General features: G+C 42.9%; 1 protein-coding gene across 1 annotated transcript in view; it reads left to right on the top strand.

Annotated features, from left to right (window-relative positions):
- Positions 1–16,688, top strand: part of LOC307130424 (NXPE family member 3-like) — a gene marked incomplete at its 3' end in the record, with an annotated part of 42,542 nt that extends 25,854 nt beyond the window's left edge. Inside the window, exons 2-7 of the mRNA XM_079823390.1 lie at positions 12,396–12,788; positions 12,883–13,298; positions 13,390–13,466; positions 13,599–13,802; positions 13,879–14,216; positions 16,494–16,688. Coding sequence (XP_079679516.1) covers positions 12,396–12,788; positions 12,883–13,298; positions 13,390–13,466; positions 13,599–13,802; positions 13,879–14,216; positions 16,494–16,688 — 1,623 coding nt within the window. The remainder of the gene's footprint in view (positions 1–12,395; positions 12,789–12,882; positions 13,299–13,389; positions 13,467–13,598; positions 13,803–13,878; positions 14,217–16,493) is intronic.
- Between the last annotated feature and the right edge of the window lie 8,093 nt (positions 16,689–24,781).

Below are 24,781 nucleotides of genomic sequence, written 5' to 3'. Positions count from 1 at the left end.
GTGCAGCACTGATCCCCCACCATGGCACAGACGCCCCCTTTATCAGCCAGGAGCATGTCCAATGCCAGGCGGTTTTGCATGGTCATCAGGCGCAGGGCACCTAGTTCTTTTCTCACTCCGGTCATACCATCAGTGGTGTCATTGACAAACTTTGCCAGTCGATAATGAAGGACCTCGATGTGAACCCATTGATCTGCAGTTCCCTTTTGGGGGAACATGGAGGTCCACCAACGAGTCCAGTGGGAGGTCAGGCGGTGGTCTTTAGGGACTTCATCCATGGATACGTCCCTTCTCAGTCGACGATGCGTGGGCCTAGGCTGGTTAGTTTGCTGGAATATCTGGATTGGGTAAGATAACTGAAGTGGGGCACACAGACCAGACCAGTTTTCCGGTATATCTTTGGATAGGTCTCCTGGGCCACAATACCACCACCAATCAAGGTGTAATCTGAAAGTAATATTACCATATGACTCAAATATCTTTAATAATGTCTTTTTCATCGTGTTGACGTGTACGGTGGTGGCATTGAAAGAGGTCCAGAGTGGTTGTTCACTGATCACCTCTTTACACATCTCTCGCCTAATCCGACCCCTGGGGTCGGATGGATTGGTGCTAGTGCCTTGATAACATTTAGTAAATATAAAATTCTTTGGAAAGACGGGCCTGATGTTGATATGCTCAGGTAGGAAGGGGTGTTGGGGCCGGGAGCCATTCTGAGAGTGGTCCATGCATTGGGCTCGAGGGAGCCATGCAAAATCTCTTCCTCCAGGCCATACGTACACATAGGTGCATGAATGATCGTATAAAGATTGGTCTAGCACGGGCATAGAGATACCAATTACAGATGACATTATTTGTTGACATACGTAACATGATTCATCGGTGACGCCTCGAGCGACAGAACTAGCATATTGCCAAAACAAATTATCCGTTGGCTTTACAGCCAAGGTACATGTCATACAGAGAACAATTACATACACATAATACGGCTGCATTCTGAGAGTATGCTTAATATCAATACAACAATAATAACAATACAGAAAATAATGATGATGATGCTAAAATGGTACCAAAGCAAAAAAAATAAAATCAGAAAGGATATTGGTGCTGATGAGTGTTATTTCATGAGCAGCGCTGCGTGTTCAGCTCCTCTGCTATGCGATAACAGACAGTCAGCCAGCAAAGAATCGTGGTCAGTCCCAGTCAGTCCAGGTCACGCACAGCCCCAGCCTCTCCGCCCTTTGACGCAGTAGTGGTTTTTTCAAACCCTACCCAAGTGGCCCCTTGTTCAGGTATCGGACAGCTCTAGTAAACCTAGACAGACATGGTTATTCCCTACAATTATTGCCATTGCATTTCCATTAATGCACACGTCCTGGGACACCTGTAACACACAAAATTAGTTAGCAGCTTGTCCAGGGATTTTCTTCAACCTTGTAGCGTGGATCCACTGTGGAAAAGATTCCGTTAGTGCTGCAGTTCGAGTTACCGCCACAATTTTTGTCGGGGAGCTATACTTTGTAGTTTCAAAAGAATCCCCCATCTTTAAGAATTGTTTGACCATCACTTCGTCCCCAATTTTGAATGGGTGTGTTGGGTCTAATGGTAGTGGTGCAGAACTCGAATGCAGCTTCCTCCAGTTTTCATGGAGTACCTCACATAATAATCTAGCATATTCCCCCAGGGGCACATCACATCCAACACCTCCAAGAATCCCACCTCCTTTCCAGGGGGCGGGGAATGGACGACCCATTACCATTTCATATGGGGATAGCCCTTTTAGACCCTTATGGGGTGCCATTCTCATTTCGGCTAGGACAACAGGTAACAATTTTGGCCAGTCATTATGACCAGCTGTGTGCATTGCTTTTCTCAATTTGTCTTTGATGGTGCGGTTGGCCCGTTCCACAATTCCGGACGATTGTGGATGGTACGGTATGTGGTGCTGCCACGTAATCTGTAATTGTTTTGTCATATCCATTAGCAATTTTGCGATGAAAGCAGGGCCTTTGTCTGAGTCTATGGCGAGTGGTATACCATATCTAGGTATAATTTCCTTCATTAAGTGTGTTACAACTGTCTTCGCATCCTCCTTAGCACACGGGAAAGCCTCAATCCACCTTGAAAATTTATCAATGAATACCAATAAGTATTTGTACGGACCTTTCTTAGGTAAGTGCGTAAAGTCCACTTGCCATTGTTGTAACGGACTATCTGGTAGCGGTAAAATTTGATGTTTCGCTACTGGTTTCGTAGTATTATTCATTGCACATGTCACACATCTCCCTAATGTGTCCTGTATTCTTGCTGCCAAATCTTGAATACATAAAAATTTAGACATATCCTCGTATACCCCTCTTTGGCCGCGGTGTGTGACACCATGAAACTCCCAAATGAGGAAGTAAGCACATGAGGCTGGCACACAAACGCGGCCATGACCATCAATGATAATACCCAATGAATTTTCAACCCCACCCATGTGGTTCCAGTAGGCCCTGTCAGAGTCAGATGCCGAGGCCTGCATTGCTCTTAAGTCTGTATTTGGTATCATACCACAGGTAAGGACCTGTGGGTCAGCTGATACTGCGGTTATATTTAACCATGGAGGCATTTTACCTGATAAAGCCCCCTCTTTTGCCATTTTGTCAGCTAAAGAGTTGCCTTTAGCTTCCCTCGTGTTGTCATATGAATGACCTTTGGTTTTAATTATGGCCAAACGTCGAGGTAGTCTACATGCCTGTATTAGATCCATTACTAACGATCCATGGGCTATAGGCTTACCATCAGCAGCAACGTAGCCTCTAGTAGCCCAGATCTGGCCAAAATCGTGTGCCACACCAAAAGCGTACCTGCTGTCAGTATAAATGTTGACATCCTCATCCTCAGCCAACGTACAGGCTCTGGTCAGAGCAATCAATTCAGCGGCCTGTGCTGATGAAAAAGGCAGAGAATAGGATTCTAATGTTTTGTCAGGTAACTCACAAACGGCATATCCACACAGATATACCCCATCTTGTGGTTTGGAACAAGAGCCATCCACAAATAGCGATCTGGCGCCCTCTATTGGAGTGGACAGCATGTCAGGCCTGATGGAACAATCAGTAGTTATTGTCATCATACAATCATGTTCATCAGCTTCACAATCATCCTGTGCATGAATCAGTCGTTGTAAGGCATGTGCTACTGTGTCATGTGATGAAGTAGGCTTGACCACCAGGTTTTCAGTATTCAACAACACACCCTCGTATCCACTCCGTCGTTGGACTGACAAGTGTTGGGTGGATAAATGCCTAAGCATGTACTGAATCTGATGAGCACAGTGTAATGTCAAGTGATGACCTTGTACAATCTTTTGACAGTCACCAACCATTACTGCAGCCGCAGCAATCGCCTTCAAGCAGGCTGGCAGGCCTTTCGCCACATTATCAAGAGATTTGGACAGATATGAACATGGTCTAAACCCTCCCCCATGTTCCTGGGCCAGCACCGCACTGGCCACATCACCATGATGTGTAACATATAGATGAAAAGGTAAATCATAGTTAGGCAGCCCCAGGGCCGGTGCTGAACACAAGGCTGACTTCAGGGCCTCGTATGAGTTCAACATCGGCTGCGTCCAGGTCAATGGACCTGACATGGGGTCCTCATGAGTGAAAGCACTTCTGAGTGTTTTGTCATGGTATGAGCAATCAGGGATCCACTGACGACAGTAATTAATCAGACCAAGAAAAGCCATTAGTGCGTGTTTTGTTGCTGGTCGTTTGGTGTCAACAATAATTTTAATTCTCTCTGGTGATAGCAGCTTTTGGCCCTTTGAGAGCACATTGCCTAAATAATTGACTTGTGGTAAGCAGAACTGAAGCTTCTGCTTTGACACCTTGAAACCACAGTCAGCCAATCGCTGCAGAAGGCAGGCAGTAGCCTCTTTGCAGTCTGAATCACTTTCGCCAGTCACCAGGATGTCGTCGGCATACTGCAACATGCATGAATTTGTGGGCAGCTTTAAATCAGACAAACAATCCCTAATTACCTGTGTGAAGACCGCTGGTGAGTCAACAAACCCTTGTGGCATTCTGGTCCACGTGAACTGTCGGCCGCGGTGCGTAAATGCAAACAATTGCTGTGTGTTAGGATGCACTGGGACACTAAAAAAGGCAGAACATAAGTCAACAACAGAGAAATATTCATGATCTGACTTAATTGATGACATAATGGTCGGTACATCAGGGACCACTGGGGCTACTGGCACAATAATCTCATTAATTGCCCTCAAGTCTTGAGTGAATCGCCAGGTGCCATCAGGCTTCTTAACTGGATTCACAGGCGTGTTGTATGGGCTTTTACATGGCACGACCACTCCCTGTTCCATCAATGAACTTAAGACCTTGTCAATACCCAGAGCTTTGTCTTCAGACAGGGGATATTGTTTTCTGTACACAGGGTCGTGGTGTCTAACTGTGGCCTCGTATGGTTGACAGTTGACAAAGCCTACGTCATTTTTATGTGTGGCCCATAGATGATCGGGCAGCCCAAGACCATCTAAAATTTGCTCCCCTGTTTGGGACATGCAGGCAAAATTATGAGGAACTACAGCCCCATGTATTGCCATCAAACAATTATTTTTTGCTGCAGAGCTATTTACAGTGAGCTTAGAGCCAGAAAAACAGAAGTTTAGGCACAATTTTGACATCAGATCCCTTCCTAAAAGGTTGAAGGGTGACCCTTCCATGAACACAAAACGGTGTCTCAGCCGAGTGTCAGGGTCATCATCACAAAATATTAGAAAAGGAGGAGTTAAGTAACTCTCAAAAGGGACCCCATCAATTCCCACAGAGCTAATAGTTTTTCCAGAGATAGGTCCCTCATATGTAGACCCCAGCGAGGACATGGTAGCCCCTGTATCTAAGATAAAGCTGTATATTGAACCATTTACATTCAAATCGACAGTTGGTACATCACTGCTGAGTGGCGAATCAAAGTTGACAGATAATAAAGCCTCATTACAGCAGCTGTCGCTGGGGTTTTTGCTCTGTGGGCAGCCCTAGTACTGGTGATATGGGCTCGGCCCCCCTCTTCCTGCATTGTGGGGAGGAGGAGGAGGAGGAGGAGCGTCAGCCGGCCCAGCGCTGCGCTGTGGGCCATAGTTATTATACCCAGCTTGCTCATACTGCTGAGGACCCTGCCAAGCAGGTCCAGCACCATACATGGGCACAGACAGTGGTCTCCTTCCCGTCTTCAAGACGGCGCCCTTTTGCTCATCAGCTATACGTTTTCTGCACTCCTTATACCAATGTCCTGGCTTCTGACAGTAATTGCATTTCCCTGTCTTCTTACCCCTATACTGGCCCTGTCCCTGATTTTGAACTGCGACGCAGGCTACATTTTTCTTCGTGCCCTGGATCTGAAATAACCCATCTGATTCTAGCGTCCGAATTTTGGCTGCAGCATCTTTTATTTTCAGTGTACTTCTGTCACTTAGATGATGTTTGAGCGTATCCTGATGGGCCGGAGTGCAACTAGCCATAAAGGTTGAGATAAACATCGGGTTTGGTTCGTCAGGTTTTAGCTCCAACCCACCAACATTCATCCAAACATCAGTAAATCGCTTTATGAACTGAGAGGGCGGTTCATCTTTTTCTTGTTTACAGTTAGTGACCTGTGATAAGTCACGGTTTGCTGCTTTTAGGTTTAACAGATACTTTTTCAAATCTTTTTCCAATCTCTTAAGCATTCCAGCCGACTCGTCGCGCCACTTAAGTTTAGTAAACGTTTTCCTTGACTTCCTGGATCCCTCCTCTTCTTCTTCCTTGTACGTGTCTACTTTATCAGTTTCTGGTGCCAATACGGGCACGGCTTGTATCAACGTATCTTCATCATACGCGTCTCCTAACTTGCATTGTAGGATAAACCTATAATCCGCACCCACTAACTGACAGTGACGAGATGTTCTAATCAGCATATCTACGAACGGTATTGGTTTCGACGGGCTAGGCAACAGATCAATTATATCTTTTAGAGCGCTTGGAGATGGGGGTTGAATGTCAATTCCCCCTCTTCGCTCCATCCATACGGCTGCCACATTTTGCACTTTAGGAGGATCGATTACGGACCCGGAGTCTGGTCCTGAATCGTCCATATACTCATTATCATCACATTCCTGCTCTATCTCTTCACTTGTAAGAAGTGAAGGGTAGATTTTCGGTATTTCTCTTATCTTTTGTTCTTTCTTATTTTCTCTAGGTTTTTCAGAAATTTGCAGAGGCGCAGACGTCGACGATTTCGAAGCACACACTAAATTAGGCGGTGAAACATAAGGGGGAGGATTTTCCCGTGACAAGGCAAAATCTTCTGACTTATCAGCTGCAGGTTTTTTCTTTTTAAATTTCTCAGGGTTAGGAACAGTCTTTAAGACGGCTTTTGGGACATATGCTCGAGTTTTGTCTCGCCATACATCAGCCATTTTATACCACACGTCATATCCCCCTTTCATGTAGTCATAATCCCAATTTGGGTCGCCCTGTCGCCCATAAATTAGGTCGAACGCACTTCGTAGGAATCCAGGGTCGAAAGTTCCTTCCCTGGGATAACTACGCCATTGTGCACCTTCTGTCCAGCCAGCTAAATTATCCAAATATGGATTTGTATAATACCCCCAACTGCATCTTTCCATCCATACCTTAGGGGTTTCACTTGGTTCTGGTTTTGGATATGTTTGACCCATTTTCCCAAATTAACTGGCCAGGCACTGACACACACAGTTTACTTAGTCTATAATTGTACGTCTAGAATTTATACAATTTTCCCTTAAGTTTTGAGATACAACCAGAGCAGGTAAAAAATTAAATTTATCTCTTACCTGTCTGGATGTATCCCGGACGAGCCCCCAGAACACTGTAAGAAATTTGATTCCCTGTGTCTTTGTGTGTCTCAGTCTCTGCTCAGCAATCAGTTACAGCTTCAGGATCCTGGGAGAGTGCAAGTCAACGAACCACACGAATTAAGTCAATATGGTTTATTCAGAATGCAGCTCTCAGAGATACAGCAAAAAGACAGTGATATTTATACCATTATTCCACGCCCTTTCAGTTAGGTGTGTGTGTCCATTATAAGAACAGAAGAGTAGAGATAAGTTCAACAGTTGAACGTCCTTGGTAGTAGCAAAAATAGGAACATACTGGTCGCATAGAAATGATAACAGCTAGGTTTGTGCGTTTCTGTACACACGGCCTGATAATGGAATGTGCTTGCGCACACACCAAGAGCTGATAAAACAGGAGACACCTGTTGCCTTTCTCATGCTCAGAAAATGAAGTTAGCAGAAAATGTACACTCAGAATATATACACATATAATCTTTCACTATCCACTATCTTACTGCGTGGGCAACTATCCACTATCTTACTGCATGAACAACTATCCACTATCTTACTGCATGAACAACTATCCACTATCTTACTGCATGAACAACTATCCACTATCTTACTGCATGAACAACTATTCACCATCTTACTGCATGAACAACTATCCACTATCTTACTGCATGAACAACTATTCACCATCTTACTGCATGAACAACTATCCACTATCTTACTGCATGAACAACTATTCACCATCTTACTGCATGAACAACTTTCCACTATCTTACTGCATGAACAACTATTCACTATCTTACTGCATGAACAACTATCCACTATCTTACTGCGTGGGCAACTATCCACTATCTTACTGCATGAACAACTATCCACCATCTTACTGCATGAGCAACTATCAACTATCTTACTGCATGGACAACTATCCACTATCTTACTGCATGGACAACTATCCACTATCTTACTGCGTGGGCAACTATTCACTATCTTACTGCATGAACAACTATCCAGTATCTTACTGCATGAACAACTATCCACCATCTTACTGCATGAAAAACTATCAACTATCTTACTGCATGGACAACTATCCACTATCTTACTGCGTGGGCAACTATCCACTATCTTACTGCGTGGGCAACTATTCACTATCTTACTGCATGAACAACTACCCAGTATCTTACTGCATGAACAACTATCCACCATCTTACTGCATGAAAAACTATCCACTATCTTACTGCATGAACAACTATCCACTATCTTACTGCATGAACAACTATCCACTATCTTACTGCATGAACAACTATCCACTATCTTACTGCGTGGGCAACTATCCACTATCTTACTGCATGAACAACTATCCACTATCTTACTGCGTGGGCAACTATCCACTATCTTACTGCGTGGACAACTATCCACTATCTTACTGCGTGGGCAACTATCAACTATCTTTCTGCATGGACAACTATCCACTATCTTACTGCATGAACAACTATCCACTATCTTACTGCATGAACAACTATCCACTATCTTACTGCGTGGGCAACTATCCACTATCTTACTGCATGAACAACTATCCACTATCTTACTGCATGAACAACTATCCACTATCTTACTGCATGAACAACTATCCACTATCTTACTGCGTGGGCAACTATCCACTATCTTACTGCGTGGGCAACTATCAACTATCTTTCTGCATGGACAACTATCCACTATCTTACTGCATGAACAACTATCCACTATCTTACTGCGTGGGCAACTATCCACTATCTTACTGCATGAACAACTATCCACTATCTTACTGCATGAACAACTATCCACTATCTTACTGCGTGGGCAACTATCCACTATCTTACTGCATGAACAACTATCCACTATCTTACTGCGTGGGCAACTATCCACTATCTTACTGCATGAACAACTATCCAGTATCTTACTGCGTGGGCAACTATCCACTATCTTACTGCATGAACAACTATCCACTATCTTACTGCGTGGGCAACTATCAACTATCTTACTGCGTGGACAACTATCCACTATCTTACTGCGTGGGCAACTATCAACTATCTTTCTGCATGGACAACTATCCACTATCTTACTGCATGAACAACTATCCACTATCTTACTGCATGAACAACTATCCACTATCTTACTGCATGAACAACTATCCACTATCTTACTGCGTGGGCAACTATCCAGTATCTTACTGCATGAACAACTATCCACTATCTTACTGCATGAACAACTATCCACTATCTTACTGCATGAACAACTATCCACTATCTTACTGCATGAACAACTATCCACTATCTTACTGCGTGGGCAACTATCAACTATCTTACTGCATGGACAACTATCCACTATCTTACTGCATGAACAACTATCCACTATCTTACTGCATGAACAACTATCCACTATCTTACTGCATGAACAACTATCCACTATCTTACTGCATGAACAACTATCCACTATCTTACTGCATGAACAACTATCCACTATCTTACTGCGTGGGCAACTATCAACTATCTTACTGCATGGACAACTATCAACTATCTTACTGCATGAACAACTATCCACTATCTTACTGCATGAACAACTATCCACTATCTTACTGCATGAACAACTATTCACTATCTTACTGCATGAACAACTATTCACTATCTTACTGCATGAACAACTATTCACTATCTTACTGCATGAACAACTATCCACTATCTTACTGCATGAACAACTATCCACTATCTTACTGCATGAACAACTATCCACTATCTTACTGCATGAACAACTATTCACTATCTTACTGCATGAACAACTATTCACTATCTTACTGCATGAACAACTATTCACTATCTTACTGCATGAACAACTATCCACTATCTTACTGCATGAACAACTATTCACTATCTTACTGCATGAACAACTATCCACTATCTTACTGCATGAACAACTATCCACTATCTTACTGCATGAACAACTATCCACTATCTTACTGCGTGGACAACTATCCACTATCTTACTGCGTGGACAACTATCCACTATCTTACTGCGTGGACAACTATCAAATTTGGCTTTGATGCATTGTTAGTTTTTGTGCAGCATCAGATTAAAAAATTGTATCCCTCATTTACTCCTCGTGGCTGTTTTTGCCCCATTGACTTCCATATACTGTTGGTGTCAGAGGGAGAAGGCAAAACATCCTGCAGCTCGCTGTAGAAATAGAAAACGACCTTGACCATGCCCTTTCAAGGTCAAAAATCACCCAATATGGTCATATCAATGGCAGAAATGAATTCCACATACCAAAATTAGTCAAAATAGAGGTTTGGCCCACATCTGCAACAGCTGTGCCAGATTTATACCAAAAGTGGGCCACATGCCTTTGCTATATGTGTGTGCTAAAATGTAACAATTCATTAATTTACTTATTTGAAGGGACATTTCACTGAAAAACAATGCTGATTTATTTAGCACATATGATCTCACACATATAAACATGTATTTGCTATATCAGTACAGTATTCAGTGTCATCCAATGACATCAGGACATGCTCAAACTAATATTAATAACTGCAGTGTGCTAAATGATGATATATGTGCTAAATCAGCATTGAATTAGGAGTCTTTACAAAAAATATATATATATATATAAAATACACATATGATCCTTCAAACTTCAAAAAAAGAAAAATTCAATATAAATCAGTGAAATTGTAGGCTCATTGTGGGCTCAACCCTGTGTGCAAGATCTCTTGATAGTGGGTTCCAATTCTACTGAATTGCTTTTAATGCTGGAAATTATGTGTACATGCACTTTTGCTATTAAAATTGGGCAATATTTCACCAATATTTTTTTTTCCAGAAATTTCCCAGAAAGTTTGCATTTCTCAATCCATATATTAAAGAAATTGTAAATAATTGAATAATTTTGCCATGATTGCATAATATCAACTTAATATCAAATATAATTTCCTATTTTCATAATAATTTGATTATTTTTTTAAATGTATTTATTTAACAGTATTTTGTGTGATTTGTCAAAATACTTTTTACATTTCACAATGACACGTTTCAGATTGGTTCAGATACTGAAATAGTCTTCTGTCCAAAAGGAGTCCTGGCTTTCTTGCACATCCACAAACAACCACAGTAAGGGTCCCTATTCAGATGTTCGATATTGAACCAGATTCATACGTCCACAGACGTCCCAAAAGGGTCCTAGTCAGACGTTCAGAAATTATACAAATTTGGCACATCCACAGACGTCCATAGGGGATCCTAGTCAGACGTCCAGATATTGAACCAGTTTTGCACGTCCACAGACGTCCATAGGGGGTCCTAGTCAGACGTCCAGATATTGAACTAGTTTTGCACGTCCACAGACATCCATAGGGGGTCCTAGTCAGACGTCCAGATATTGAACCAGTTTTGCACGTCCACAGACGTCCATAGGGGGTCCTAGTCAGACGTCCAGATATTGAACAAGTTTTGCACGTCCACAGACGTCCATAGGGGGTCCTAGTCAGACGTCCAGATATTGAACCAGTTTTGCACGTCCACAGACGTCCATAGGGGGTCCTAGTCAGACGTCCAGATATTGAACCAGTTTTGCACGTCCACAGACATCCATAGCGGGTTCTAGTCAGACATCCAGATATTGAACCAGTTTTGCACGTCCACAGACATCCAAAGGGTGTCCCTTGTCAGACGTTCAGATATTGAACCAGTTTTGCACTTCCACAGACATCCAAAGGGTGTCCCTTGTCAGACGTTCAGATACTGAACCAGTTTTGCACGTTGCACAGACGTGCAAAGGTGGGCCTGAACTGACGGACGTTATAGAGACATGACAGACTATTTTACGTCACATGTTTGCTTGGTAGTAATTTGCATATCAATATTTTAGTTAAATTGATCTTGATTCATACGAGCCTATGCAAAATATTATGTGATGCATAGACTTACGGGATCCAATTGCATTGCAAAGATGAAACCTTTGACAACGTCGGCTAGTCCACTGTTGAAGAGTAATTAGGTGAAGTGAAATTACAGTGTGAACGAAAGCTATCGTGAACTTTGTAATGTTTGGAGTGGATGTCATAACAGTTCCTTCATAAAAAAAAGTAGATATTTTTCCTTTGTGCTGTGTGTGGAATAACAACCCGGAAGAAAGAACGCAACGAGTGGACCATAAGGTCTATCATAGGTATACTGTTTATGCATGAAATCATTCAAATCATTGGGTAAAAATGCATGCTTATGTGAGACCCATGCTGTTTAGAATCATTTTTTTATAGGACTGCCGTCTGCCAATCAATTGCCATGTTCCATGCATAATTCAGACACAGGTCACACCGTATGCCGTTCCCATAGCATCAACGTTATGCCGCTGTGTCTCGTTCCCTTCTCAGGGAATCAGGGTTATGTACATAACCCTAGAAGTTTAGTTTAGTAATCTACAAGCATGATTGTAGTCAAAACTATTGAAGACAAAACTTTTGATTAACAACAATATTTTGTGTATTTGTAGGTCATATGGTCTTATATAGGTAATGCAAGGAAGAAACACCCTCCACCCAGCTTTTTCTCTCTGCACTTTGCCGGCCTCCATACAAATTCCTCTTCTCCTTCAGTACTCACTTCAGAAGAGTCAATCTCATTTTACTCTGAATTCGGTATCACTTTATATGACTACTCCAGGTTACAGAGGGCTCTTTACTGGCCCAGGCCTGACAGAGCAATCACAAATGTGTCCATGACGACTAGTCCAGACCACACTGAATTCATCATTCAGGACCTGAAAGAGAGCTATCAAATAGGGGAGGAACTTTTTGTTACTGTGCACGCAAAGGACTTTGGCAACAAATCCAAGGGTTACGGAGGTGACTTTTTTCAAGCCAAGCTGTTCTGGGACAAAACTAAGGTCAGTGATTTTTTTTACACATGATGTACTTAACATGATCTAATCTGCTGCTTGTGTCATAGAGAGTTATACTGAAAATGTGCCTCTGTCACAGGCCAGTGTTTTTGGGGAGGTGGTAGACCTGCTCAATGGCTCCTACTCTGTACGCTTCCTCCTGCCGTGGGTCGGAGAGGCACTGGTGGCTGTGCGTCTAATTCACTCCAGTGAAGTTGTGCAGCTCCTGAAGCATCTCACAGATACTGACGCTGACAGAGTGTTTTTCTATGGACATTATGAGGGATCAGGACCAAATAATATCTGGCTGGCTGAAACAATGGTGTGTAATATAAAGTGGGACAAGAATGGACTAGAGCGTATGAGAACAGGAAACTGCTGCTGTGAATACATCGATCCACCTACTGGAGAAACTTGGCTCTGTCAGAGACCCAAATCACTGCCATGCAATGCCCTTGTGTACACCTCTTTGGGTGGTTATAAAAACCCCCTGACTGATGAGGAGAAATTGCTTATGTGAGATTAACAAACTTTTGATTGACTGTGCATTTGATCTATTTGATGCATTGATGGAAGGGAATTATGACAGCCATGTTCTCTTTGGCAGGGAGCAATCTAACAAAGGTATTAACGGAGATAAAAGGATCATAAACATTTTTCATTCTGATGGAAATGGAACTATTGGTATGTTGGTCAATAGCTTAACCCAGCAGAATAATGGGAAATGTGTTGCACATAATCAATTTTCAAGTCAAATAAAATCTCCTTTTTAAAAACGTATACATTTGACAGAACCTACATTTATTCGTCCTGCAGATGTTACAGAGAAATGTCGTCCTGGTTTACACACTCCAGTTCCGGCTGGCTTTTACCTGAATGATGTGTGGACTTCATTTGTCTGTAGCGCCCGCCATTTTACAACCCAAGCAACAACAGACTGCCTGAAAGACAAACACATCTACATGATGGGAGACTCTACTTCAAAACAGTGGTTTGAATTCCTTGTGGAAACATTACCAAGTGAGTTGCTTATTTGTTAATTAGAATTATATGGTATACAGTTTATAAATGCAGTAATTGTGGGTCTGTTTTTCAGCCCTGGAGCAGAAGTTTTTCAACAAACCATATTTCTTTGGGCCACTCATAGCAGTGGATGTGGCGAACAAAATTGACTTATGCTGGAGGCCTCACGGCGTTCCTTTACGCACTAAGAAAGCAGTATTTTCTAATCTGCACTACATGAGTAATGAGATCAATAACCTGGCTGGAGGACCCAACACTGTCCTTGTGTTCAATCTGGGGGCCCATTTCACCACATACCCTCTGGATTTCTTCACCCATAGAGTGTTGAGGGTCCGCAAAGCTGTTCTAGCCTTGTTACAGCGCGCACCTGCTACTACTGTTATAATCAAGACTGTCAACACTGGCTATAAGGTAATGTTATAGGCTTTTGTCACTTCAAAAGCGGAAGCTTCAAATAGTAGCATAAAATATGTTCCTCTGTAGCCTGTATCAACGGCAGTTCCCGTAGCACAGGATTGTTGTTATGTATTGATGTACAGTTAATAACAGATATTTCATCTAAACACATCAACCTCAGTTTGCCATAATGCCATAAACACATCAGTTTACTATCATTAATTGGGGATGATGTTAAATGAAAAATGGTGTCATGTTATTGCGGCACATATTTCATGATTTAAAGGGGAGTGTAGCAACTCATAATGTAATAACTGCATATCATGTAAAAACTGCACATAATGTAATAAGTATTACATTATTATTGTAATAAAATGTTCGTAATGTAATAATTATTATGTTATGAGAAATGTATTACATTATAAATGTACCAAAATTATAATAGCCTGTCATAATTGGATTAGCTTATAACAAAAGAATATTAATATTCCCTCATAGTAGATAAAAAAAAAAAATCTAAATCCAGTCTTTAAACTATAACAAAATGCAACATTTAAATATTCATGCAAAGTCCCCGGGCGCCGCAGCAATAGGGCTGCTCACTGCTCTGGGTGTTCAGAGGCTCTTTTCGAGCCTATTGAAGAAGTTCCTGATACATTTCTTTCACTAAAAATGTTTTGCTATTATGTCTCTTAAGAGAATGGGAGACATTCTAGCTCTTTCGGTGGTACCATCGGGCTTGGAATTTTCTCCGGGTATGGTTGAGGCCTTCCTTCATCAAAGGCTGGGATAGATTCCTAAGGTTCCTACTAATGTTGTAAGACCAGTTATTCTGCAGGCCTTTTGTCATCTTCCCTTTTGGACGTCAGACCAGGAAAAGCTTAATCTGCTCTGCCCTGTGAGAGCTTTAGATGCTTATGTCCACAGAGCTGCCCTGTGGAGGAAAACTGCACAGCTGTTCGTATGTTTCGGGTCACCTAGAAGGGGGTGCCCAGCATCTAGGCAGAGAATGAGCAAGTGGGTGATCGTGGCCGGTCAGCCTTCACCTTTGGCTGTAAGGTCACACTCTACTAGGAGTATGGCTGCTTCTAAGGCTTTATTGTCAGGAGTTTCCCTTCAAGAAGTGTGTGATGCGGCAGGGTTGTCCTCACTGCATAGCTTTTTGTGAGGTTCTATGAACTTGACCTCAGCTCTACACCGAGGGCATCAGTGCTCGATTCGTAGTGTGTAATTTTACACAGGCGGGCATCTGGCTCCTATGGAGATGTGGGTATAGCGTTCCCACAGCAGTGACGCAGCGCAAGTTCCCTTAGTTACATACCTAACCGAGATGTTTTATGTTGTTATGTTTTTGTATGTTTTAAAAGTTATCACAAAATGACAATATTGATTTCTCATAATGTAACATTATTACATTATGAGCTCAAGATTTTATTATGTACATTATGAACATTTTATTACAATAATAATGTAATGCATTTTACATTATGTGCAGTTTTTACATTTATGTGCAGTTATTACATCATGAGTTGCTACAGGGAGCGCAGAAGCCTACTGAATGTGCATGTGCAATACTTCAGAGTCTGATTACGTTTTAAAATATTTTAATAAATTCAAAATAGAAAACAAACAACACGTCAAATTAAAGACCATCCGAATTAGATAATGTCATACATCCCATAAAAAATGTATTGCTTTCATGCACTCTACTTTGCAATAAAATCATTAAGTTGATCAAATTTAAATTGTTCAAATAAAGGAATATTTCCAGCCTAGAGTGAATTATTCAAAACTGGTTTGATTATCCATTTGAATGCAATGATGGGATAGCATTTATACACGAATACACCCTTTCGTATATTGTAGTGTATTCCGATAATTCTTCTTAGCAGTAACTTGAACAGTGTGCAAATCTTCATTTATCTCTTGACTGACTGTGGCAACATAGTCAATGCTGAAAATTGCCTCACTCACATGATGTTGGACATTAAAATGGAAGAATGCACACATGGTGGGCTATCGTGTAATGCTAAATAAACCATTTGAAATATTTATGTTTATTGTCAAATTCAAATTAGTATAATTTTTTTGAAAAAATTGGCAACCGTCCATTGACAATAATGCAGGTGCAAAATAAATTACGCTACTAAACGGAACTGGATGTGACAACATATCTCCATAAATAAAAGTGATAAAAGTGTATAAAAGTGTATAGAGTACCAAGTGATACAATGAAGCCACTCTGTGATGCAAGTTTATGAATGATATTGTGTTTTTCTGTCTCTATAATAGGATATTTTTGGCAGTGACTGGTATTCTCTACAATTGAACAGAATTCTGCGCTGGGCTTTTCAGGATGTTGGGGTTCATATTCTAGATGTGTGGCAAATGACTTCATGTCACTACAGTGAAGAGAACATTCATCCTGTCCCTATTGTCATTAAAAATGAGATTGACATTTTACTCTCTTTTATTTGTCCGTACTGAATTTAAATTAAATTATCATGACAATTTTGTGTTCAATAACTGTTATTACTAGAAAAATAATTCTGGTTATGTCTAGGTTATGAGCTGTAATTAAATTGTCAAATTATAAACCACTCATTGAATCTCCACTACAACCATTTAAAAAAGAAAAAAAAGAGAATGGTTTAGTACATGTCAGAGATCTCATTTTTTGTTATACAGTATCATCCTCAAATTCAAAACATATTTTTTTTTAGACTTGCTTGAAAAACCTGTTGTCTGTTTTTAATGATATGTTTATTTGTAATTAATACACTAAATACTATGCACTGATTATTTTTACATTTGGCTATTCAGTTTCTGCATTATGTCTTGAAATATTCTGTTAAATAGATGTAAATGTAAAGCACTGTTAATTGTTTTTTCATATTGTATTTGTTCAGTTTTTTTATTTGCATCATTGTTCTTATTTTTAATAACAGATAAACTATATTGTGATTAAGTCAAGTCAAGTCAACTTTATTTATATAGCGCTTTTAACAATGTAGATTGTTTCAAAGCAGCTTTACAGTGTTAAACAGGAAAATAATGCAGCATAATTTTATTCAGCTGTATAGCCATTCTGGAAAAAATGCTGATGTCATCAGTTCATTTCAATTATCATACAGTGACAGGGTTTTAAATCTTCTAAATCAAGTAAAATTACTCAAAATAAAGTCATTTAAGCATGCCAAATTCAACTTTTATCATATAAAATGTAATTTCTAACCAGCAAAATTGTGGCCAGTGAAAATGCGGAGTGGCTAGTAACTTTGGAAAACCACTAGCCACAGTGGCTGGTGAGCAAAAAAGTTCATGTCAAGCCCTGCATCTTCTTCCTGAAGCACTTTTTAATTGATTTCCTCAGCATATTAGGTCATATTGTTTATTGTTATGGCCAATATTTGAACAGTGAAAATAATAATAAAAGAGTTTTTGAACTTTGATGTCACTAATGCTGATTATTCATTGATTCATTTGAATTTAAGTATTTAAAATACTTTCACAGCAAAAATTATGTATGCGATGTTACATTCCATGTGTTTTCATTAACATGTTTTGGAGGGTGTTTGTTTCTCTTCCACTTTTTGTCTGTTTTGTTAATTTCTTTAGGGAATCCTCACTACGGACGAACATTATTGACGTCACTACGTCATACGTAACGATTGACGTTCGGCCAATCGGCGGACGTGCCTGCAGGATAAGAGGCCTCGTTTCTCATGGATGGCCAGTGAGCAGATCAACGCGAACTCTCACTCATTGCTGTCTCTGTCTTAGTCATATTTGTGACTGTCAAAGTATTCTAATTGTTATGAGAAGTCTCTGCTTTAGTCATATTTGTGACTGTCAAAGTATTCTAATTGTTATGAGAAGTCTCTGCTTTAGTCATATTTGTGACTGTCAAAGTATCCTAACTGTTATGAGAAGCCTTTGCTTAATCTGTCCTTGTTAACTCTCTCTTGGAGTTTGTTCGGTGCTATGTTAGAGTTAGACGCGTCACGTTTGAGAGTGCTTGCGATAATTGTATTGCCGGCAGGTGTTTGAGATCAGAGCGTTACACACGTATGAGTCTCATGGTGAAACAACTCGTCAGTGGAGGTCGGATTTCTTTGTTTTGTGTTAGTTATTTGTCTATTTACTTCCATTTAGATAGTTAGTTTTCTCTAATGTTATTTAGTTAGAAAGAGAGATCGCCCTCAGTTGTAATTTTGTTTGGTAGTTAGTGTAGTTTATTTATAGCGTCGCATACGCTGAAGATTTCGGTTTGGTTTCTACATTTTTCTTTGTTAGTTAGTATTAGAGGTTGGGTTAGTAATCATTGGGTTTTATTTTGATTATTTCATTGATTTGGGCGACTCTTGTTATTCTTGATTCTTTTGTGTTCTGCTACTTTTCATTATGGTGATTTTTGTGGTATTGTTTTCCTGGGAATAAATTACTTTAATGTCATTTATTCAGGTTGTTGTATGTTTTTCTACCTGCACCCCTCAACAGTCACATCGCACATAAATGTTGCGTCATCCCTTTTAAACATCTTTTAAACACGTAACAGCGATTAATTTAGATTAATTAATCACAGAGTATGTAATTAATTAGATTAAAATGTAATCGATTGATGGCCCTAATAATAATACTTCTCTGTATAGAAATTTGACACAGACTTATGAGAATCTATCAATATTTCTCCTCATCTGCACACTTTTGAACTAAAAGCCCTGAGGGATGTCGTTTTGTTGTGAGTCTTCATGACGAGAATAGAGGAGTTTTTATGAATGAGATCAGCTTTTGCTGGTATTACAATCTTTAGAAGGTACCGACGCGGTTTTCGTATTCATAACTCCTGACACATATTAACAAATTACGGTCACTATATGACTTTGAGAATAAAACAGAGGTCAAAAATGGAAGCTTGAGTCTTAGATCTTTTAAATGATGTATAGTTTGTCAAGGTAATTACTTACATCTAATCCATCCATCCATCCATCTTCTTCCGCTTATCCGGGGCCGGGTCGCGGGGGCAGCAGTCTAAGCAGAGATGCCCAGACTTCCCTCTCCCTAGACACTTCCTCTAGCTCTTCCGGGGGGACACCGAGGCGTTCCAAGGCCAGCCGGGAGACATAGTCCCTCCAGTGTGTCCTTGGTCTTCCCCGGGGCCTCCTCCCGGTTGGACATGCCCGAAACACCTTCCCGGGAAGGCGTCCAGGAGGCATCCGGAACAGATGCCCGAGCCACCTCAGCTGTCCCCTCTCGATGTGGAGGAGCAGCGGCTCTACTCCGAGTTCCTCCCGAGTGACTGAGCTTCTCACCCTATCTCTAAGGGAGCGCCCAGCCACCCTGCGGAGAAAGCTCATTTCGGCCGCCTGTATCCAGGATCTTGTCCTTTCGGTCATGACCCAAAGCTCATGACCATAGGTGAGAGTAGGAACGTAGATTGACCGGTAAATCGAGAGCTTCGCCTTACGGCTTAGCTCTTTCTTCACCACGACAGACCGGTACATCGACCGCATTACTGCAGAAGCTGCACCGATCCGTCTGTCAATCTCCCGTTCCATCCTCCCCTCACTCGTGAACAAGACCCCTAGATACTTGAACTCCTCCACTTGGGGCAGGAACTCTCCACCAACCTGAAGTGGGCAAGCCACCCTTTTCCGACTGAGGACCATGGCCTCGGATTTGGAGGTGCTGATCCCCATCCCAGCCGCTTCACACTCGGCTGCAAACCGTCCCAGTGCATGCTGAAGGTCCTGGTTAGAAGGGGCCAACACGACAACGTCATCCGCAAAGAGCAGAGACGAAACCGTGTGGTCCCCAAACCTGACACCCTCCGGCCCCTGGCTGCGCCTAGAAATTCTGTCCATAAAAATTATGAACAGAACCGGCGACAAAGGGCAGCCCTGCCGGAGTCCAACATGCACCGGGAACAAGTCTGACTTACTGCCGGCAATGCGGACCAAACTCCTGCTTCGGTCATACAGGGACCGGACAGCCCTCAGCAAAGGACCCCGGACCCCATATTCCCCCAGCACCCTCCACAGGACGCCGCGAGGGACACAGTTGAATGCCTTCTCCAAATCCACAAAACAAATGTGGACTGGTTGGGCAAACTCCCATGAACCCTCCAGCACCCTGTAGAGGGTATAGAGCTGGTCCAGTGTTCCACGACCAGAACGAAAACCACACTGTTCCTCCTGAATCCGAGGTTCAACTATCGGCCTAATTCTCCTCTCCAGTACCCTGGCATAGACTTTCCCGGGGAGGCTGAGAAGTGTGATCCCCCTATAGTTGGAACACACCCTCCGGTCCCCCTTTTTAAAAAGAGGAACCACCACCCCGGTCTGCCATCCCAGAGGCACTGTCCCCGACCGCCACGCGATGCTGCAGAGGCGTGTCAGCCAAGACAGCCCCACAACATCCAGAGACTTGAGGTACTCAGGGCGGATCTCATCCACCCCCGGTGCCTTGCCACCGAGGAGTTTCTTGACCACCTCGGTGACTTCAGCTTGGGTGATGGACGAGTCCTCCTCTGAGCCCCCAGCCTCTGCTTCCTCAATGGAAGACGTGACGGCGGGATTGAGGAGATCCTCGAAGTATTCCTTCCACCGTCCGACAACATCCCCAGTCGAGGTCAACAGCCGCCCATCGCCACTGTAAACAGCGTTGGTAGGGCACTGCTTCCCCCTCCTGAGGCGCCGGACGGTTTGCCAGAATCTCTTCGAGGCCAGCCGATAGTCCTTTTCCATGGCCTCACCGAACTCCTCCCAGGCCCGAGTTTTTGCCTCCACAACCACCCGGGCTGCAGTCCGTTTAGCCTGCCGGTACCCGTCAGCTGCCTCAGGAGTCCCACAAGCCAGCCAGGCCCGATAGGACTCCTTCTTCAGCTTGACGGCATCCCTTACTTCCGGTGTCCACCACCGGGTTCGGGGATTGCCGCCTCGACAGGCACCAGAGACCTTGCGTCCACAGCTCCGAGCAGCCGCTTTGACAATGGAGGTGGAGAACATGGTCCACTCGGACTCAATATCTCCAGCCTCCCTCGGGATCCGGTCGAAGCTCTGCCGGAGGCAGGAGTTGAAGATCTCTCTGACAGGAGACTCGGCCAAACGTTCCCAGCAGACCCTCACAGTACGTTTGGGTCTACCGAGTCTATCCAGCTTCCTCCCCCGCCATCGGATCCAACTCACCACCAGGTGGTGATCAGTTGACAGCTCCGCCCCTCTCTTCACCCGAGTGTCCAAGACATACGGCCGCAGGTCAGATGAAACGACCACAAAGTCGATCATTGACCTACGACCTAGGGTGTCCTGGTGCCATGTGCACTGATGGACACCCTTATGCTTGAACATGGTGTTCGTTATGGACAAACTGTAACTAGCACAGAAGTCCAATAACTGAACACCACTCGGGTTCAGATCAGGGGGGCCGTTCCTCCCAATCACGCCCCTCCAGGTTTCACTGTCATTGCCCACGTGGGCGTTGAAGTCCCCCAGTAGAACGACGGAGTCCCCAGTCGGAGCACTCTCCAGCACCCCTCCCAGGGACACCAAGAAGGTCGGGTACTCTGCACTGCTGTTTGGCCCGTAGGCACAAACGACAGTGAGAGACCTATCCCCGAGCCGAAGCCGCAGGGAAACGACCCTCTCGTTCACCGGGGTAAACTCCAACACATGGCGGCAGAGCTGGGGGGCTATAAGCAAACCCACACCAGCCCGCCGCCTCTCACCATGGGCAACTCCAGAGTGGTGAAGAGTCCATCCCCTCTCGAGAAGTGTGGTTCCAGAGCCCAAGCCGTGCGTGGAGGTGATTCCGACTATCTCTAGTCGGAACCTCTCAACCTCACGCACAAGCTCAGGCTCTTTCCCCGCCAGCGAGGTGACATTCCATGTCCCAAGAGCCAGTTTCCGTGTCCAGGGATCGGGTTGTCTAGGCTCCTGCCTTCGACTGCTGCCCGATTCGCTTTGCACCGGCCCCTTACGGTCCCTCCCGTGAGTGGTGAGCCCACGGGAAGGTGTCCCCACGTCGCTCCTTTGGGCTGAGCCCGGCCGGACCCCGTGGGGGAAGGCCCGGCCACCAGGCGCTCGCATACGAGCCCCAACCCCAGGCCTGGCTCCAGGGTGGGGCCCCGGCTGCGCCATACCGGGCGACGTCACGGTCCTCCTTTTTTTTGGCATCATAAGGGTTTTTGAACTGCTCTTAGTCTGACCCGTCACCATGTATATATTATATTATATCTTGTATGTTATACCTTTTGTACCTTTGTTTTGATTGTATTCATCGTTTTTATTGTTAACAAAAAAACACATCCATCCCCCACACTTTTGAAAAGCTTGCTACGCCTCTGGTTTCAGCCAATAAACAGGATCAGAATACAGGAATAAAGACGAGGAGATATTCTTTCTTCTTTAGATTGTATTGGACTTCAGCAGTGCTCATCAGAACATTCCAATATCCAGTATTGTCATTATAGTCTGATAATAAAACAAATAAATCACCATTAGGTACTGCCATCTAAACAGTTACAGTACATACATTAAATCAGGTTCATTTAACATAAATATCTCAATAAACATTATTATCCCCCTAAACGTAAACGTAACTATGTAAATGGAAGCTTTAGCGTAAGTTCTGCCAGGAAGACTTAATTGTCATGTCACTTTAATTTTATCTATCCAATCACATGCTAAATACCTGGGTATAAAAGATCGGTACTTACTCATGTCTGAGTTCGCAGATGCTGACGCTCCCATTCATCGCCATCCTCCCCACCACCTCCAAGTCAAATCCTTCCCTACATCCACCCCACCACCACCAGGATGGTCCCTTCCATCACGTGGGGGTCGGCTGCGCCTCTGCCTTCGTCTTCAGGCAGGATATGCAGAGTCCGGACCCTCAGATTGCGAGCTACGGACGGGGCCTATGCCAATATACTTTATTGCTTGCTGGGTTGTTAATAAATGGATAATTGTCACAGTATTTATTCTCCCGAGTCTTTCTGGCAGAACTTATATATCAGAAGGCTCACACTAGTTAACTTATTATTTCCTGCAGTGTTTTACAGCATAAACATTGTTCTATCATTATAAATCTCACTCATCACGCTGGCACATGATAACGCATAGTAATTCTACGATAGAAACACAAAGAAACAGTCACTTACTTTCCGTCATTAACTCAACGCATGAACATTGGAATTTGTTCAGAAGGGACTAAGGAAGCTGCACAGCACAGATACATAGGCTAAATGCTGTCGTTAAACTTGAACTCGTTTCCATACCCGCTATATCTAAAGGCCCATTCATACTTCTGCGTCGAGTGTACGCCGTAGTGTACGCCGTAGGCTACGCGCGTAGCCGACGCCGTCGTGAGCATTTATACTTCTGCGCTGTTGTCTGCGTCAATATGCAATTCCACATGCAGACGCTAGTGGGCAGTGTCCTCGGGCATGTTGGTGTAATCAAGACAACAGCCGAAGAAAAAGCAGTTTGTTGTGTAGAATGTGTGCCTTCATGTCGGAGTATCAGCAGCAGTGAGAGAGCGGCTTTTCTTGCAGCTTGAGTTGTTGTATCTAATACAAATTAAGCATCTCTAGTTGGTTAGTAAAGTTAAATAAGGTGATCTGGCGCTGGAATGCGTTTGTGAAATCATGCAGACATCGTGGCTGCTGTTTTCAGTAGCGGTGGCTCGAGCAATCGATTGTTGTTGCGGAGACTTCATTCACGAAATATACCCTAATGTGTCCCTGTTCTTGATATACAATCACTGATTAACATCTTTGGTTTTAATGAGAAAATAAACTATACTCAGCGGATCTATGTATTTATTTACTACCATAAAGAATCGCTGGACTGCAAAATATTGTGTTATAGCAGTCGTAAGGAACTATCATCCAATTTCTTGACACACACACACACACACACACACTCCTATCGCAGATTTTTTATTTATTTATTGACCTGAGGGAAGGGTTCTGGCAGACCAATCACAGCGCTTGCGGTCCGCGTAGAATTGACGCGTTGTTACATTTTTGGAGAGGTGCGCGTCAGGGTACGGCGTAGGGTACCCTCTGCGTGCACTCGACGCAGAAGTATAAATTGGCCTTTAGGGTTTGCATCCATTAGCGTTGCACTACTGCCATCTTCCGGTTTCACTTTCCTGTAATGTCCATTACATCATATTCTTTTCATTAGACCTGTCGTTCTTAAAAAATTGAAAAAACTTCCTCTTCTTTGTTCATTCGCCCCACTTTCCAGTATTTCCTTCATTCCTGTCTCTTTTCCTAATTCTTCCATCATTTCTTTTCTTTGTTCATCATATTGTTTGCAACTCATCAGCACATGCTCTGTCGTTTCTGCAACCTGACAATAACCACAAAAACCTGTTGGATGCTTCCTTATAATATGTAGAGTGCTATTCAAATTACTGTGACCTATCCTAAATCTGGTCATAACTATTTCTTCTTTTCTATTTCCTCTCTTATTCTTCACATCCCCAACTTTATTTTGAATATGATACAAATGTCTCCCTTTAATTTCCCTGTTCCACTGATTTTGCCATTCTCTAATGGTTTCTTTCCATAT

This window comes from Gobio gobio (assembly GCF_949357685.1).
Source record: "Gobio gobio genome assembly, chromosome: 8".
Classification (NCBI taxonomy): Eukaryota; Metazoa; Chordata; class Actinopteri; order Cypriniformes; family Gobionidae; genus Gobio; species Gobio gobio.
The sequence above is the reverse complement of the archived record's forward strand: the minus strand, read 5'-3'. Positions and strand labels throughout refer to the sequence as shown.